This window comes from Schistocerca piceifrons, chromosome X (genome assembly GCF_021461385.2).
Source record: "Schistocerca piceifrons isolate TAMUIC-IGC-003096 chromosome X, iqSchPice1.1, whole genome shotgun sequence".
NCBI classification, from domain to species: Eukaryota; Metazoa; Arthropoda; class Insecta; order Orthoptera; family Acrididae; genus Schistocerca; species Schistocerca piceifrons.
In genome coordinates this window covers 825,367,520-825,387,087 of record NC_060149.1, presented here as the reverse complement: position 1 = coordinate 825,387,087, position 19,568 = coordinate 825,367,520, and the positions used below count along the sequence as shown (strand labels likewise).

Genomic DNA, 19,568 nt, shown 5'->3' with positions numbered 1-19,568 from the left:
GCTGCCTACCCTGTCAGACAAATTATTTATGTATATAGAGAACAGCAGCAGTCCTATCACACTTCCCTCCTGCTGATACCCTTGTCTTTGATTAACTCTCGCCATCGAAGACGACATACTGGGTTCTATTATTGAAAAAGTCTTCAAGCCACTCGCATATCTGTGAACGTATTCCATATGCTCTTACCTTTGTTACCAGCCAGCTGTGGGGCACAATGTCAAATGCTTTCTGGAAGTCTAGCAATATGGAATCTGCCTGGTGCCCTTCATCCACAATTCTCAGTATATCATGAGAGAAAAGGGCAAGCTGAATTTCGCGTTAGTGATGTTTTCTAAAACCATGCTGATTCATGGACTTAAGCTTCTCAGTCTAAAGAAAGTTTATTATATTCAAACTGAGAATATGTTCAAGTATTCTCCAGCAAAAATAAGTTGGGGATATTGGTCTGTAATTTTTCAGGTCCGCTCTTCTACCTTTCTTATATATTGGAGTCACCTGTGCTTTTTTACAGACACTTGGGACTTTGTTCTGGGCGAGAGATTCATGATAAATGCAACCTAGGTAAGGGGCCAAAGCCATAGAGTACTCTTTGTAAAATTGAACTGGGGTTCCATCCAAACATGGTGATTTATTTGCTTTCAAAACTTTCAGTTGTTTCTCTACACCAGGTATGCTTATTACTGTGTGGTCCATACTGGAGTCTGTCTGATGGTCAAATGACGGTATGTTTGTATGATTCTCCTGTTTGAACTATTTTGTGAATGTGAAATTTAAAACTTCAGCTTTTGTTTTACTATCTTCAACTGTCACACCAAAATGGTCAACAAGGGACTGAATGGAAGCCTTAGACCCGATTAGTGATTTTACATGTGATCAGAATTTTCTCAGGTTCTCAGCAGATCTTTTACTAAGGTGTGACTGAGGTAGTTGTTGTATGCTTCATGCATAGGTCTTTTCACAGATGCATGAATCTACTAACTGTTACTTGTCATCATTTGCAAATTCTCTTTTGAACCAAGAGTGCAACAGCCACTGCTTCCTCAGCATCCGCCAAACTTTGTTATTAAACCATGGTGGGTCTTTTCCATCCTTTATCCACGTACTAGGCACATAACTCTCCAGACTGCTTTGGGTGCACTAGAAAGTGCCTCGGAAGCAGAACCCATGGGCAAAACAAGTAACATTTGAGTTGTCCCATGTGACACGCCAGATTCTCCGCCACCACTACACGCTGAGGCAGCAGCCTGAAGGTGACATCATAGCTGAAAGCACATTCAGCTGTCTGCGAACTGCAGCCAGCTCTTCCTGCATCTGCAAGCAGCAAGCACACATCCTAGCCTTCCTAGGAAGACTAACTGAAGAAGTTAACTATAAGAGCAGACAATCCTAGATATGCAACTTGCTACCCTCCTGATGTCTCACCAATGGACGCTGATGCATTAATGAGCTAATTAGCTGGCTGCTGAGTGAGCAACTACTGCACTACAGACTAAATGAATTTACACTTACAGAAACATGTGAGTAAACCCCTTAAACAGAGAAACATGCATGAAATTTAGTGAATATACTACGAAAAAAATTACAGGAAAAGATAAGCACTTAAAGCTCTGCAGATGTATATAAGCTGAGAGCCGATTCTAGGAATATACTACAACCAAAAATGGTTCAAATGGCTCTGAGCACTATGGGACTTAACATCTGAGGTCATCAGTCCCCTAGAACTTAGAACTACTTAAACCTAACTAACCTAAGAACATCACACACATCCATGCCCTAGGCAGGATTCGAACCTGTGACGGTAGCAGTCGCGCGGTTCCAGACTGAAGCGCTTAGAACCGCTCGGCCACCGCGACCGGCATGCTACAACCCCTTGTGGATCACTCTCTAGGGATCATGAGGACAAACTGACATACATTGCAGCTCCCATAGAGGCATTTAAACAGTCTTTCTTCCCACATCCATGTGTGAGTGTAATAGGAAGAAGCCCCAATAGCAGGAATACTGCAAAGTACCCTCTGCCATGCACTTCACAGTGGTTTGCAGAGTATGGATGAAGATGAAGGGTCAGTTATTTCTTTTATAGGTCTGACGTTTCTCTGGAACCCAAAGTTATGTTCCGTAAGGTTGGCTTCTACCAGTCTTTCCTGTCCTCTTGAAATAATTCGCCTGTACATTGCAACCATGAATAATTAAATTGATGCTTCAGTAATATTATCACCTATCATCACCTGCCTTCTTTGGAAATGTAATTATTACATTCTCATTGAATTCTGGAGGTATTTTGACTGTCTCATGTATCTTACACACCTGGAGCAGTAGTAGTATGGCAGTATGTTCTACCCAATTCTGAGGGGATGCTGTCTACTCCATGTTCCTTGTGTCAATTTAGGCTTTTCAGTGCTCTGTTAAGTTCTTTTCTCAGTATCATCTTTCCCATCCTACCTTTGTCCACTTCCTCTTCTCTGTCGATATTATTGTCTTCAAGTATGTTTCCTTTGTATAGCTCTTATACATATTCCGCCAACCTTTCAATCTTCCCTTCTGTGCATTGTCTGACTTCCCATCTGAGCTATTGATATTAATTTTTTTCCAGTGGATTCTTGGTAGATTACTGTCACTAGTAAAGTCTGAGGAGCGGTCAAAATAGTCTGTTAATGGCAAATAGTGTGTTAATGACATCCTAGAAATGAGTAAATATAATAAGTTGCTGTATTGTGGATTTGTGGAATGTTAGATTGGAATACAGACAAGTACTGGAAGATGGTATTTCAGTTTTCATGCTTGCATTCTTATCCAGAGCACAGAAGACGTACATGGACCCAGTATGGTGTCTCAACAGGGAAGTTGTTTATTCCTCTTTTAAATTTTTTGTGACCCAATCAGGTCTCAACATTCATCACTGGGAAAAATAAATATCTCTCTCTCTCTCTCTCTGTGTGTGTGTGTGTGTGTGTGTGTGTGTGTGTGAGAGAGAGAGAGAGAGAGAGAGAGAGAGAGAGAGAGAGTTGAGAGATGAGAGGGGGTGTGGCAGGAGAGGAGGGAGGAGGGTGGGCAGTGTTTTGTCATATAACTGAGGTACCATGTTCCAGTTCTTGTTTACATACCTACCTTCTGCTCAGTGTTCCCAGTGCGTGGGAGTGGGTTATCTTTACTGCCTATTCTGTACACAATCTACATATAATTTTTCAATATCTATTTGTTCTATCTTTTGGATGTTGTAGTTCTTCTTAATTCCTGTGTTTGCAAAGAAAAATTGGAGAGAAATTCTGCCTTATGCAAGGCACTGTTTGTATATATTGTCTATTTGCATGATGTTAACATGTCCCACAAATAGCTGGTGCACACATTACTTTCTTTCCATTTGTGACAGGTTGTTGTAAAAGGAAGAGTGTTATTGTGTCATGACTTGAATTGTTGTTCTTTCTTTTATACATCATCATATCACAAGATGAAATACAATTTTCAGCAGCAGCATCAGAAGACTGCGCAGAGTAGTAAGCTTGTTGGCTCCAACAACAAAAAAACAGTGTCTGCATCATTTAATCCTGGTGAGGTGCCTCAAGTAGTCTACAGGGTCGTCGGTACTCATTCTAATGCAAAAAAGTCTGACAGCAGTCAGCAAACTGATTATAGTGCCTTCAGGTAAGTCTTCCATTTCATTCATTTGTCCATTTTTTAAATTATCCATCCTGTCTGTGCTCTGTTTAAATTTCTTATTTGTATTGCAGACAAGTTTCCAACAACCAGTGGAAAAAGTATGTCGAGGGAGGATTACAGAGAGGAAAATCAGACTTGGAAGTGGTGAGGCCACGTTCATCTCCCAACAATGGGCAGACAGCACGTAGGCCAGAGAAGAATGAAAAATTGCGAAGGATGGGTAAGTAACATAAAAAATGTCATACTTTTTAGGTTGAAACAACTTCTTATCGCTGGGTCTACTATTTGAAACAATAAGGAAGGCTATTTTAATGAGTGACTTTCATTCACAATCCATGAAGATTAATGAGAAGACCCTAAAGACCCCAAACGTAAGTTCATTAAGCTTTCAACATCTCTGTGTGTCTTTGAGGACTTGCAAATCTAATGAAACACAAATAGTACTATTTTGGATGTACGCTGGCTTCAGAGCCTTCCTCAGAAATACATCACAACTTTGAGATATATGTGATGCCTTAATCCCATTTACAAATACCATGCATGAAAATTGCCTTTCCTCATGTTAAAAAGTTTCTCATGATACATGCTTGTAAAGGGTTCTGTATCTAGTCCATGCTTATCCACGTGTTCCTGCCTTTAATAACCAAGTATGCTGCTATAACCAGTAAGTAGTCATGAAAATGAGAATTATTGCCTTCTGCCTTAACACTCCTTAATACTCCAATATGAGACATTTGTAAGTTTGTGAGACATTCAGTCAGTGCCTTAGAGCAATACCATTATCATCAATAATGTGAATTATTATTAGGTTATCCTTGTGTTCTGATACTTGCACTCAACATTTATGCTTAATATCTGTACATACATGACTTTTCCTGCAACTTACTGTTTAACCTTAAAGCCATTTATTGACAGTTTACATTAATTCATCCATCCTGCTCTAATAATATATGCCCACTGAACTTCCTCCTCCTTATTAATCTCCATTATCTACTACTACTGGTGCTAATAATTCTACTAAATAATAGTAATAATATGAATATAATTGCTCACCATCATCTCCCTTGCCCTTCCATCACCTTTTAGTCCACTTGGCAACCTTGTGTCTTAATAGCACTTTTGTTGTCTCCCCTTATTTCCTATACCGCCCACTCAACCTCTCTTTTACCATCTTAATTAAAAACAATTAAATTTGTTTTGCTGTCATGATACACATTTTCATTTGTTTTATCAATTGTGTATGTTATTTTTCTCAGGCCTTCAGTAACACCTTACATACGTAGCCCATTTTATGGTACTTAGTTTCATTTAAGTGAGTGATATTTTATGTAACCTTAGTTGCAATTTCCTATAAGTTCTCTTGTGTCTGGAAAGTCTCTTCTGAACAGCCTCTGCCACAGCCCCTCTGAATCCTGTCAGTTTATTTTGTCCCTCTGATTTGGATTACCATTTTGAAACTGAAACTGAAACTTCAACTTTTTTTATTTTTGAATGAGTATGTTGGCTGTGAGAATTTTCTCTCTGACCACAGATTTATGAATTTTTCGCCTTTCTGAATATTTTTATATTTGCTTTTCTTGTGTATACTAATTATTTCTAACTTCAGTTTTCTTCTCTTATCAGCTGTTATTGATCTTGTTTCATAGTAAAACAAATTGCATGTTGCCCACATATTGGTTTGTGGTGCTTAAAGTCAAATGCAGATGCTTAGAGAGACTGGATGAGTGCATCTGTGTAAGTGTTCTGCATGTAAATGCAATGCATTCCTCCATGCCACCAAGATACTCTTGTTGACACATCAGTTATATTGAAGCCAAGTCATTTGTAGATGATTTTAGTAGTCCCAGTTACTGTGTTATTAGTTGGAATAAAAAGTATTTCAAACATTACATTGCAGAATAATGTACTGCATATATTCACACAGAATGCAGTGTGTTTAATATATTAATGCATGTTTTGCGGTGGTATAACTACTCAATCTTTTCAAGATACAGCCATACCCAAAAAGAGGGTGATGACCTTGTCCGTTTAAAACCTAGTGGACATCTCAGTCATAATATATACAGGAGAGTCACCAGAGGCATCACAACAAGTACACTGAGTATATAAGTATGAGGCCAATAAGCACACAGCAGTCAGTTACCATTTGACAATGCCCGTGGGGCACTTGTTTGAAAGCTTGTGGATGTGTAATTATTGAGTGTGGCTGGAAGTTGGAGAAGATTTATTCTTATGAGATATTTATGGTTAGATGAGGAAAATAGTTTAAAGAGGTACAGTGCTACAGTGTGATACTTACAGAATAAATTATAGATTTGCTGCAGCTGGAAGGTTTAGGATAAAGTTTATCCATGCAAAAATCATGTGTAGCTCTGAAAATGAGAATCACTGTGTTGTGAGTAACTTCTATGTTAATTTTTAATTTTTTGGTTTCATTCATTGTTAGTGGTGTATTTTCCTCAAACAGCAATCAATATACACTTAGTTTCATTTAAGTTAGTGATATTTTATGTAATCTTAGTTGCAATTTCCTATAAGTTCTCCTGTGTCTGGAAAGTCTCTTCTAAACATGGGCCTTTACATATGTATGTATGTATGTATGTGTGTGTGTGTGTGTGTGTGTGTGTGTGTGTGTGTGTGTGTGTGTGTGTGTGTGTGTGCGCGCGCGCGCGAGAGAGAGTGAGTGTATACCTGTCCCTTTTTCCTCCTAAGGTAAGTCTTTCCACTCCCGGGATTGGAATGACTCCTTACCCTCTCCCTTAAAACCCACATCCTTTCGTCTTTCTCTCTCCTTCGCTCTTTTCTGATGAAGCAACCGTGGGTTGTGAAAGCTTGAAATTTGTGTGTGTGTTTGTGTGTTTTTTATTGTGTCTATCTATCAGCGCTTTCTCGTTTGGTAAGTCACAGCATCTTTGTTTTTTAATATATTTTTCCTATGTGGAATGTATATGTAGGCACACTCACTATCAGCATACTGTTACTTGGTATGAAAGTGAAATATTTTAACTATGCTTATTTATGATTTGGGTGATGGTGGTGGTTATAGTATTTTGTCACTGGATTTAACATTGTTAAATTTTATGTCGAAAATGAAGTTTGTGTATGCACTTTTAAATGCTGTCAGTCATCTGGAGGTAGACCAATACTTTGCATTCCATGCTGCAAGTGCCATAGTTACAAAAATTAGCAGATTGTTTACAAAGAGCTTGGTGAAATAACAACATACTATACGTTCTGAGTGCAGAACTTCAATAAAACTGCAGTTGTGTTGGAAGAAGTTTTTCATTACATACAAGGCCTGTGCATCACATAAGCTTAAAGATATTGACAACTCATTTCCAATAACATACATTTATATTAAGATACTTGCTCTTGCTATTTCTGACAGCTGCAGAAGCTAGTTTTTTAATGTACATGAACATGTGTTTTATTAATTCCGTGTATGAACTGGTAATAAAACAATATCAAAATTGTAAAATACTGTGAATCAGGGAGTCTTCTGAATACTTAGTTCTAATTTTTGCTGCAGTGTCATATTTGAAATTCTCAGGCTCATTTTGGGTTTTTGCTTACAAGGGAATCTTTTCACAGGTGTGAAGGATGAAGTACCACCTAAAGAGCGGGAGTATGGCAGTGGAGAGAAAATGGCAAGACCAGCAACATCCCTACGTTCGAATGGGGAGGGTAAGAGTAGTGGTGGCAGTGGGGGTAAAGTAAGAGGAGTACCTCAAAGTTTTGGTTATGTGAAGAGACCATCAAGTGGTGGGGGAAAGGGTGGAGGTGAAACTCGTACAGCACAAGTAGCTGCAGTGCCACGAACAAAGCTGAAAGTGTCTGGTGGGACACAGACATGTAGTGCAGACCTACAACAGCAACATCACCATCATCAACAACAACACCAACAGCAGCAGCCACAGCAACAGCACCACCACCACCACCACCATCACCAGCAGCAGCAGCAGCAGCAGCAGCAACAACAACAACAGCAGCAGCAGCAGCAGCAGCAGCAACAACAACAGCAACAACAATATAAGCTGTCACAAAGTGTCCGTGAGCGACTTCTGTTGGGATCACAAAGTCTCCCTCCACGTTCATCTCCTCTCCGTTCAACTGATGGCTCTCTTTCAGACACAACTGCAACTCATTATGCCGAATTGCAGTCATATAGTCCATACAGTGCCTGGTTGCGACACAGCTCCACATACACAGCCTCACTGCCCGCTCGGACAACTGCAGGTATGTTGTTCATTAGGTGACCAAGACACATCAGTTTGTAAAATATGAAATTCGTAAATTCATAACTGTGTGTTTAAAATTTAAGGCTGCCAGCAATATGCAAGTTAGATATATTGTCAATATTTTCATAATTCAACAGTTCCCAGATACTTGAATTAACTTGGGTAACACTGTTTTGCCTGAGAACAATGTGTAAACCTCAGACATTATTTTATTAACTTACAAGTAACTTTCTTAATTTTTGTGTCCCTTAAATTTCAGCAACCTCCTGCAAACCATATTACTTATTATTGGTTACATGGAAGTCAATATCATGCAGGAATGATAGGATTGGTGTTTGTAAAACTGCCTAACAATTTATATCTAAAAACAAGGATGATGAGACTTACCAAACAAAAGCACTGGCAGGTCGATAGACACATAAACAAACACAAACATGTTTGTGTGTCTATCGACCTGCCAGCGCTTTTGTTTGGTAAGTCTCATCATCTTTGTTTTTAGATATGTCTAACATTTTAAATGAACAAATCCTTAAACAAAAGAGAGAAATAAAAGGGCCCCATGATTTGCACAATACAGCCATTTATTTGTGTAAAAGCTAGACAAATAATTTCTGAGTTACTCGGGTTATGTAAAATTGAGCAGTTTAAAGCTGTGTATGTATACACAGTGTGGCCAGGATATCTCCAGACACCTGTTGCTGTTAATTTCAAAGATGGTAACCATGTACATGTTAGTGTATAGCCGTCATTTTGCTACAATTGTAGTATTTAATCCTCAGGGAAAGATTTCCGTGAAGATTTTTTACACAGGAAAAGTTTTTTTTGTTGTTGTGAAGGGATGTCTAATGTTGAGCTTTTGGGCAAGTGAAGTGGCACTGAACCAATGATTTAGTTCATCTCAGAGATGCTTATTGGCTCAATATTGTGGTTTACAGTGGACCATTACAACAAATCCACTGTAGTTTCTTTGAACCTCAATACAAAGGTCTTTGATTTGTAAACAATAGCTTAAGAGAAATTTGGTTGCTCAAATCACAAAGGTTTTTGAGGAAGAATTGTCACTGTTGTAAAATTTGAGGATATTGTTTATCATATGGGAGGAGATTCATCAATAACAACCCATCAACTAGCTTGTGAAATGCTCATGTCAAAGAACACAGTGTGGAGGTCACTGGTAGAGCACTTGTTAATACCATATCATAAATAATAGGTGCAAGCTATTGAGTCAGATGATTATGAGTTGATAGTTCAGTTTGTAATAGATTGTTAGCAACAATTGTTGTAACTGGAACTATATGCTAACATATAGCATATCAGAAAGGGCTTTGGAAAACAATTTCAGATGTGTGTACATACTTGTGTTTAAGCGAATAGTTTTTGTGGGAACAAGTGAACAGTCAGAAGGCTTAATACAAAGACAGAGTTTGACGTGAGTGCCCCATGTGGCAATGTTTACACTGCAGTAGCAGTCTGCCCAAATCAACTTTCAATTTTTGCTCATTTATCTCAGATATTTTAACTAAATGTTTCAGCACCATTGTCAGTAACCATTAAAATATTGTATTTGTTTTTTTATGAGCTTTCAAATCCTGTTAAAAAGTATATTTTTCCATTTAAAAAACACTTGTTTCGATATCTCAGTTGATACAAGATTCAAGAGAAATCAACATGCAGCAAAATTATGTGCCCATCTGTGTGTTGTCGTATTCCGTAAACAGAAGTTTCATACCTCAAATGATTCACAAAATAAAAGTGGTAAAACTTGTAGGTGATTCACCCTGTACACTGGCAAAGTTGCCGGGGAATTTACCTCTTGTTGTCTGAGAGAGGATACAGTTTCAATGGGATGGTTTACCATCCTACTTTGCACCTTTGGTGCACTTGTCCACTACATTGGACAGCTGTTAATGATCACTTCTTTGGCATTTTCAATCATTCATGAGGCTGCAAATGCAGGCAGTCTACTCGAGTGTGTATGGTGATGTGCCCTAAATGCATTTGCAACCTTAAAATTCGTTGAAAATGCCAGAGAATCGAACATTGATAGCTGGACACTGCAGTGAACATGTTCACCATAGGGTTAGTATTAATGTCCATGAGTAATTGAACTACAGGTACCATGATCTTTGGATTACAATGGGAGATCCTGTCCCACGCCCAGCCTGATTGCCAGATGTAACACTTGTGGTTCCCCCTCCCCTCCCCCCCCCCCCCCCCCTATTAGTTTGCTATATACTACTGATTTATGAAACACAAATAGAAATTAAAGTGGGACTGCTTGGTAGAGTTCTAGCTGTGTGTCTTATTGTATAATATACAAAAGAGAGATTCCAGTTGGGCAAAATTTTATATGCCATTGTAATTCCTGTATTGAGACTGACAGTTGTCACTTTGTAAGATGTAAGTTGTTGCTCTGTGGTGAATGCTGTTCATGTTTATTTCAATAAAAACTGAATATTCATTTTTTTACCATTTGTTTTTTATAATTAAGTTCCTGTTTAAGAGTCTCAATCCTCTTTATAATTTCAATACTTAAAGTTTGGGCCACCCTGTATACCCCCTGTATTTGTAACGTGGTGACACGCTTAGCATGATTGTACAGTATCTGGAAGGATTTCAAAACGTTAATGGAATGAAAACTAATGGATCTTCTAGGAACACGAAATTAGTGGAAAGATATATCTCTCAGAATCAATTGACCACTGTACATATTACAAATATTCAGTATTCATACCCCAGGAACTTGCTTCATTTGAAACAATAAAACATATCACCTCAGTCTTTTGCTCAAAAAACAATGTCTTTGTATATTAAATTTTTTTTTAATTATTTTAATTTAATCCACTGTATCTAATGTGCAGTTGATTGCTTTGATATTGTGCGAAAAGACTGAAGAGTTTAAATGCCAATACTGTTTTCTACTTTTAAAAATTTTTTCTCAGTTTGTTTTCTGTGTGTTGTGTTTAGCTGCTCATGCTTTCTTGTCTTTCAGTTGGGCTTGTGGAGGCCGACAGTGTTGAATCTCTGTGTTCACTGCCTGCACAGCTGCAACACCGAGCCAGCCTCACACACACACGTTTATTAATGCACCAGCGTGATGCTACAGCATCACCTGTGCCTCGCCTTAACCGCAGTAATAGTATTAGGTCAGTAATAACACAGTAAGGAAATATCTCATATTGTCTTCATACTTGTTGTTGCTGAGTGTCATAGCAAAATGTTACAGAAGTTATGGCAAAGTTTATGAATATAAAGTGTCTTCAAGACAGTGATAAAATATGAGAAGGGGAAAAGGTTCACAGTATTGTACATATTTGGGATCAATTTAACTGAGCGGGGTAACACAGTGGTTAGCACACTCTACTCATATTTGGGAGGATGATGGCTCAAACCTGCAGCTGGCCATCCCAATTTAGGTTTTCCATGATTTCCCTAAATCACTTAAGACAAATGTCACTTAAGGTGAATGCCGCCAAAAGGGTACGACTACTTTCCTTCTCCGTCCTTCCCTAATCCGAGCTTGTGCTCTGTTGTTGACAGAATGTTGAACACTAATATCACCCCCCTCCTCCTCCAGATCAGTCTAAACAGAAAGCAGTTGTAAAAAGTGATTATATAGCAAAAATATAAAGGTAATTTTTTCTCAATACATTGAGGAAGTTCATATTTGTTTTTATCACAACTGTGTTGTGATTTCTTTTTCACCTTCAATACTTCTTTGAATGGAATATCTTGGTGCTTTATGGCCTAACAGAAAAAAATCCATTTAGTGTTGTGTGACTCAAAGTAACATGGGTGTCCTTTTACAAACAATGAGAGTCCCACTTGGTGAATTTAAGTGGCAAGAAAAGACTTGAGATCCTCAGTGTCACTCAAATTGTAATGTGAAGGATGGAATAGCAGCAGCAGCAGCAGTAGTAGTAGTAGTAGTAGTAGTAGTAGTGTATATAACATATTAAAGAAGAATATCGTACAGAACTGTGAAGAAATCGTGAAAATACAGCTGTGGCTGCACAGATCCTTAGTGGCATTTGAAGTGCAGTTATATTTTGACCATCCTCCATGACAGATAACATTTCCTGAAGCCTTGGGATATGAGAGTGTTGTGCAACATGACAGTCATAGCTTCATTTATTTGCATCAAATCTGGGTTTTGACTGGTCTTGTCCAACTTTATTTTCTCTAATTTGCCAACACTTCACTTCTTGTCTGGGGCATAGAACTTTCAACACACTTCTAGGAAATAGTTGTAGTAGTTGTTTTGGTCTAAAGTCATTGGTGGTTTCAGTTGCTTAAATACTTCTTGGCATTCATGTCTTCTGTTAAATAGGTTTTGTGTCATCAGCTTGGAAATAACATTTCATTAGAGATATAAATGTAAAGCTATCATCAGTCTATAGGGTGGTTTTAATGATGCGGTATGTTATAAAGAATTATCGTAATGGGCAGTTCATTCTTTCCATCCTGCAACCTAGGGAAAACCTCTCCTAGACCTATCATTTAACAAGATATCGAACAACAACTGCTATGTCAACTAGCACATTTCACTCATGTTTGAAGAACATTGCTAGAGGTGATTATCATATTGAACAACAAAAGAAATTATAGCTCCAGAATCTTAAGTCCTGTCCAGACACATGACCTACTGAGACTTCAAGCCACCTCATCCACATAATAAACAAAATTACTATTATTTATTGTGCTCAAATTTGGGAGTGTATTGGCTGCTACCCATAGATCAATGTATACCAACACAGTTGTTCTTTGTCTTTTTTTTATCTTTTGCATGTGTCTGTTAATTTTTCAGTTTGTAATTGCTGTGAAACATTAGTTGGGATGTGACCTTAATGTTAAAGTTTCTTCACTCACTACAAAAGCTGAAGAAGTGTTAAGTTAGTATTGAATTAAAGTTAATCAAATGTTATTAGATTTCAGAATCAGAATAGATGTTACAATAGCTGCCTAGAGTATTAATACTCGTTGCAGTTTCTGTAATGTGTATTTCATAAATGTTGTTGATAAAGAGCATTTTCACACTATATATCAGTGAATTCTGAAATCTGAAAGCCATAACACTAAAATCCTTTTTTATAATTAACAGTTTTTATTTGTACTCCTTCAGCTTTGGTAATTTTTAATTGCCGTACATAAACTTCAGTTCCATACAAACTATGACCTGGCTGTCTGCATGAACAAAGTAACAGTTTGAATGAAAATGTGTGTTCTCATCATTGAATTGTAAATCTTACTGTTATGCATTTGGTTTCTCTTCTAATAAATAGTTGCTTGATGTCAGTTTATGTGGTTCTGGTAATAATATGTTTCACACTACATATCTGTTAGATTAAGTTAAGCAACCATAGCTTATAACCTCAGTATATCAAATTCATTTCTCTTTTCTGCTAATTTAATTTAAACTATTTACATTATTCTAATATTCCTTTGTTTTGCTGATGACTGAAGAGATTATTTTATCAACTGCATTGATCAGCTAAACTGTTTCCATTTGCTATAGAAAGTAATTTATGAATTGAATCTATTTATATTTACAACGTTATCAAAGTTCATCCAGTAATATCGTTGCTGGGACATGATAAATATTCTTGTTTTGTGCTCTTGGCAGCCATCTCAGGGACCGGACATTTCCAAGGTACAGTATTCACACACATTAAAAAGGCCCTCTGCTTGATATTTCATTTGCAGTTTAGGCATAACTTCCTGGTACCAGATTGTCATTTGTAAGCTTTTTCTCAGCTGAATATTCCGCATCACAATTTCAGATTGTTATTTACACAGGCTCTTTGTAAGCTTTTCTCTTTCTATTATAATAGTTTCCATATTTTCCCATTTCTGTTTTTATTTTTGGATGGAATCTTTTTTTCATTACTGTTTTCTTTTTTGTAATTTTGAATCAATCTTTATTGTTGCCCTATGGTTCTTGTGATACTCCTTCCCCCTCGGACTGCTTTTCATAAATCCTTTTCTTTTACAGGTTCCTTATTTTTGCTATTATTATTATTATTATTATTATTATTATTATCAGCATCATTATTATCATCATTATAATCTTCCCTGTTTAGTGAACCAACTGTTATCAGTTTTTGCCCTCCCTTTACATTTAATGAAACAGATATTCAGTGTCTCATAATTTCAGAACTGCATTACTGATTTCTAAGCTCACCTATACCTGGGTCAGTTAGTCTGCTACCAGTATCACCAGCATTGGAATTACTTCATGTATGAATAAATCATATCCCACTGATATTCGGTAATGCTTAGCAGTATATTTTTTGATAATACTCATGTTTTTTTTCCCTTCTGTTCTGGTCTGTATTTCAGCATTATAACTGGGATGACGTACAAAGAATGATATGTCCTCTTTCAATAATTATTCTCATGGATTTCTTGAAAATAATGTTGAGACTTAACTGTCTTGAATTACTGACACAGGAAACTTATGCTAACCTTTCCTGGCCACTTTGCCCCCTGCCTCCTCCCCCAATCCCTCTTTCACCCTGATATTCTCAGTTTTGACATATATTCCTTTGATATTACTCACATATATTCATATGTCATATTCCCCCAAGCCTCTGTTGTCAGTCCTTCCACTCCTTCATTTCTTTATTAATTGTGTTCAATTTAAGTATTGCATTCTTCCTAATAACTGGAGTGCAAATTCTTTCTATGTTCCTAGTTGGGAATGTGGATGCTTTTACAGCATTGTTCCTGCTGCTTCTCTGACCACAAGTCCTCCTTGAACTGCTAAACATGAAGCATTTGGCAAATCACCTTCAGGTGTCCTCCCACTAAGTTTGCTTCTACCAGCAGGTTTTATACTGGTTGTAATTTTCAAGGGTGTTCCAGCAGATGATGTCTTGGAAACTGCACAATATTTCAGTGAGGCAGCTGCTCTTCATCTTCAGGTCTGACTGGTGAGCCATAGTGGCTCGCCAGTTTATATATTGGTTCACTAGAGAAAAGCAGGTGCCAGAAAACAAGGCTGTTAACATTATAGTGGGGGACGTTAACATTCAGAGCCCCCTGCTAGAGAAATGACCCAAGGACTGCGCGCGCGCGCACACACACACACACACACACACACACACACACACACACACACACACACACACACACAGATTGTAAGAAAGCCCAGCTTCAAGCTGTGTGGACCCCAACTTGTGCTTGTGCTGGCCTGACTGTCCTGACTTCGAGCCCCCATCAGTATAATCCCATTGAATTCGTTTCCCTGCAGTCAGTGGCACTAAAGCTGATTCCCACACTTTGCTAATCTGGAATCTAGTGACTCTGTTGAATAAGTTCTTTTCTGTTTGTGTTTTGACTGCTTCTGTAATGAGTAAATCCCAGTAGGTGGAGGCGAATAAGGCAACTTTTGTTTTGTGTGTAGTTGATGCCATCTTCTATATCCATAGACAGTGGTTACTAGCTGCAGATTTTTGTGCCTGACCTACTTTGGTGTTCAGATCATCTTGTATATTCCCTTTAGACTTAGGTTCTTTTATGGACCCATCAATGTTTGCTTATGGCCCTGGAAGAGTGAAGAGAACTTTTATTCGGTGGCTTGGGAACAGCCTGCCATCTTAAAGGACATGCTGCCAACAGAAGGCAGGAAAACCATGTACAGTAAAACCCAATTTTTATGTTCCCAAATTTTAAGTTTTCCCACTTTCTACATTCACTTTTGTTGGTCCCAACAGAAGTCCATTGTCTCAATAAAATGTTTTCTCATCATTAACAGCAGAAAATGCAGACTGTGCATTAAATTATTGATCATGTAATATAGCGTTAGCACGGTTAGCAAGATTTTCATTGTTGGCGTGTTGGCCCATGTTCGCAACGTTTGATAGGATGGGAAAGTATGCTGAGCAGTGCCTTAATGATAATCACAACCTGATGATAGTAACTCTAATAGCAACCTTCCTTCTGTTCATGGCATTGTATTACAACAGCTTTAATTTATTTCATAGTCATTTATACAAATAAATGCTGCTTTTGAAGACAACCATCTCTATAATGGGTTTCCACATATTATTACTTCTGTGTGAAATATGCTAATACGTACTAGGCGGACAGTTTTAGGTTGTTATGACCTCATGTCAGATGTAAACATTCCTCCTCAAGATGCTCTATAACATGATAATTTCCACCCTCCTTCTCACCCTGGATGTCGCTTAACTCAGTGACGTCCTTGTTGGCAAGTCAGCAACCAACTGTAGATTTCGTGCCTATTCTTCTGTGTTTATGAAGACTGCCAGCTTTAGTGTTTTAACCAATATTATGTTACAAGTTTTATTAACAATAATTTTGTAATGGTTTTCAAAAATAAGTTTCACATTAGAATATGAATGTTTTTAATGTGGTTACATGAAATACTTTAGCTTTCGTGTTTTATTTACACCACTGGACATGACTGGAATGAACAGGACATCCACGCATGCATTTGTGTGTCAGGACTCAGCTTCCTGTTCACTTGAGTGCATTTGTTGGATATTTTCTACCCGCATGAGAATTACACACATGGCTCTCCCACCACCACGTGTTTGTATGTTTTGCTTATTGTACTTCTCTGCTCACACCTCAAATTCTGGCAGGGCCAGTAAACATAATCTTTCCTCTTCTAACAGTTCATGTTACTATCTCTGACAGAGCAAGATACTTTAAGTTTTGATAGAACACACTCATTGCATTATCACACTCCCAAAATTTTCAGTAATAATTCTTCTCAGGTAATTACCCTAAAATTGAAATCGAAATGACAGTTGCTTAAGCTACATGTTACCCCCCTTCCCCCCTTTCCCCTCCACCGTAGGATTTTGCCTTTTCCCATGCCATGTGATAATGCCTTGCACTTGACTATAGATTGTAACCATATTCTGCTGACCAAGTGAAACTATTTGTACAAGTGCACTTGAAAACCATGTTATCTGTTAATCGCTGCACAATGTCAATCTGGAATAAAGCCAAGCATTATGACCGAGCTTAACTAAATGTCCATCAGTGAAACTTGTTTCAGACTAACCTGTGGTGCAACCATTGCAGATTTAGCTTCCTCCTTCACTGATCATTTGCCCCTGAATCCCAGAGGCATCAATGAGTTTTGTTCACCTGTCACCCCGTAGCAGAGCAAACAGCTCAATGAAAAGTACTCATATTTTACAGTTTTATAAAATTGTATTGATGATGAGTGTAAATGTGGGCAGCAGGTTTGTGAAGCCCATGTAGGAGCATGGCAGTAGGAAACTTTCAGCTTCTGTTTTTCTTTTACCCCCCTCCCTCGCCCCCCCCCCCCCCCCGCACACACACACACACACACACACACACACACACACACACACACACACACACACACACACCAGTGACATCGGGTCACCTCTCGTAACTGTAAATCATTAATTTTTGTCTGTTGTGTGGTGTCACCGCCAGACACCACACTTGCTAGGTGGTAGCCTTTAAATCGGCCTCGGTCCGTAGTATACGTCGGACCCGCATGTCGCCACTATCAGTGATTGCAGACCAAGCGCCGCCACACGGCAGGTCTAGAGAGACTTCCTAGCACTCGCCCCAGTTGTACAGTCGACTTTGCTAGCAATGGTTCACTGACAAAATACGCTCTCATTTGCCGAGACGATAGTTAGCATAGCCTTCAGCTACGTCATTTGCTACGACCTAGCAAGGCGCCATTACCAGTTACTATAGATGCTGTAAAACATGTACCGTCAAGAGCGATGTTCACCAATTATGGATTAAAGTTAAGTATTCCAGCAGCTACGTACGTTTTTTGTTAGTCTCATTTCCTTGACCTGTTCCAGACCTCACGCCAGCCTGTGCGAGCTAAAACGCGTGCCTTTCAGCTTCCTCTCATAGTGGGTTGGCTCTCTTGCCAATCCACAACATGTTTTATGTTTTCCATCAGATTTTTCATGCTTATAACGTCACTCTAACTTCCAAAGTACAGTTTTCTGTACATGTCAGAGCATTTTGATCAAAGAAATAATGATGTAATCCATGAATAGTTGCTGAGTCAGTAATATGTGACAGTAGAACTACAAAAGAAATACTCTCATCTTTGGAATGAAAGTTTGATATTGATTAGTTTTTGTTGTGGTCTGTTGTTATTTGTTTCAGCTATAATTTAAATGTATCATACTTAATTATTTGAGAAGTCAGAATTATAGATTCTTTGACTGATCCTACTCTCCCTCATCTAATAAACATCTCCCTCCCTCCCTCCCTCCCTCCCCCCCCCCTCTCGTCTTTTTGTTGGTATCATTCCAGTTCATTACTTATACACAACATTCTTCCTTTTTTTGTGTCAAGTACTTCTTGTTTCAGCTATGCTATGAGAATATTTACTCCGAAGCAGATTTGTTTCCTTCCTTCCTTCACTGACTGTCAGTGTATTATTATTTCTATAATTTATTTGCTTGTTTAGTTGGCTGTCACCTGTACTGTTCTACACTGTGTGATCAAAAGTAACTGGACACCTGGCTGAAAATGACTTACAAGTTTGTGGCACCCTCCATCAGTAATGGTGGAATTCAATATGGTGTTGGCCCACTCTTAGCCTTGATGACAGCTTCCATCCTCACAGGCATATGTTCAGTCGGATGCTGGAAGGTTTCTTGGGGAATGGCAGCCCATTCTTCACAGAGTGCTGCACTGAGGAAAGGTATCGATGTTGATCGGTGAGGCCTGGCACGAAGTCGGCATTCCAAAACACCCCAAAGGTGCTCTAAAGGATTCAGGTCAAGACTCTGTGCAGGCCACTCCACACTCCATTACAGGGATGTTATTGCCATGTAGCCACTCTGCCACAGGCCGTGCATTATGAACAGGTGCTCAACCATGTTGAAAGATGCAGTTGCCGTCCCTGAATTGCTCTTCAACATGGGAAGCAAGAAGGTGCCTAAAACATCAATGTAGGCGTGTGGTGTGATAGTGCCACGCAAAACAACAAGGGGTGCAAGTCCCCTTCATGAAAAACACAACCACACCATAACACCACCGCCTCAGAATTTTACTGTTGGTGCTACACATGCTGCCAGATGACGTTCATTGGGCGTTCGCCAGACCCACACCCTGCCATCGGATCCCCACATTGTGTACCATGATTCATCACTCCACACAACATTTTTCCAGTATTCAATTGTCCAATATTTACGCTCCTTATACCAAGCGAGGTGTCTTTGGCATTTACCGGCGTGATGTGTGGCTTCTGAGCAGCTGCTCAACCATGAAATCCAAGTTTTATCACCTCCTGCCTAACTGTGATAGTACTTGCAGTGAATCTTGATGCAGTTTGGAATTCCTGTGCGATGGTCTGGATAGATGTCTGCCTATTACACATTACACCCCTCTTCAATTGTCGGCGGTCTCTGTCAGTCAACGGACAAGGTAGACCTGTATGGTTTTATGCTGTACGTGTCCCTTCAGTTTTCCACTTCACTATCACATCGGAAACAGTGGACCTAGGGATGTTTAGGAGTGTGGAAATCTTGTGTACAGATGTGTGACACAAGTGACACCCGACCACCTGAACACATTCGACGTCCTAAGTTCCACAGAGCACCCCATTCTGCTCTCTCATGATGCCTAATGACTACTGAGGTCACTAATATGGAGAGTACTTGGCAGTAAGTGGCAACACAATGCAC

General features: G+C 38.8%; 1 protein-coding gene across 3 annotated transcripts in view; it reads left to right on the top strand.

Annotated features, from left to right (window-relative positions):
* LOC124721352 (protein sickie) overlaps nt 1–19,568 on the top strand; it is a 242,547-nt gene that overhangs the window by 99,165 nt on the left and 123,814 nt on the right. For 2 of the 3 annotated variants that reach the window (XM_047246278.1, XM_047246276.1), the window contains 5 exons: nt 3,468–3,643; nt 3,730–3,878; nt 7,250–7,894; nt 10,889–11,042; nt 13,520–13,546. In XM_047246278.1, coding sequence (XP_047102234.1) covers nt 3,468–3,643; nt 3,730–3,878; nt 7,250–7,894; nt 10,889–11,042; nt 13,520–13,546 — 1,151 coding nt within the window. The remainder of the gene's footprint in view (nt 1–3,467; nt 3,644–3,729; nt 3,879–7,249; nt 7,895–10,888; nt 11,043–13,519; nt 13,547–19,568) is intronic. The other variant, XM_047246277.1, reaches the window with a different exon arrangement.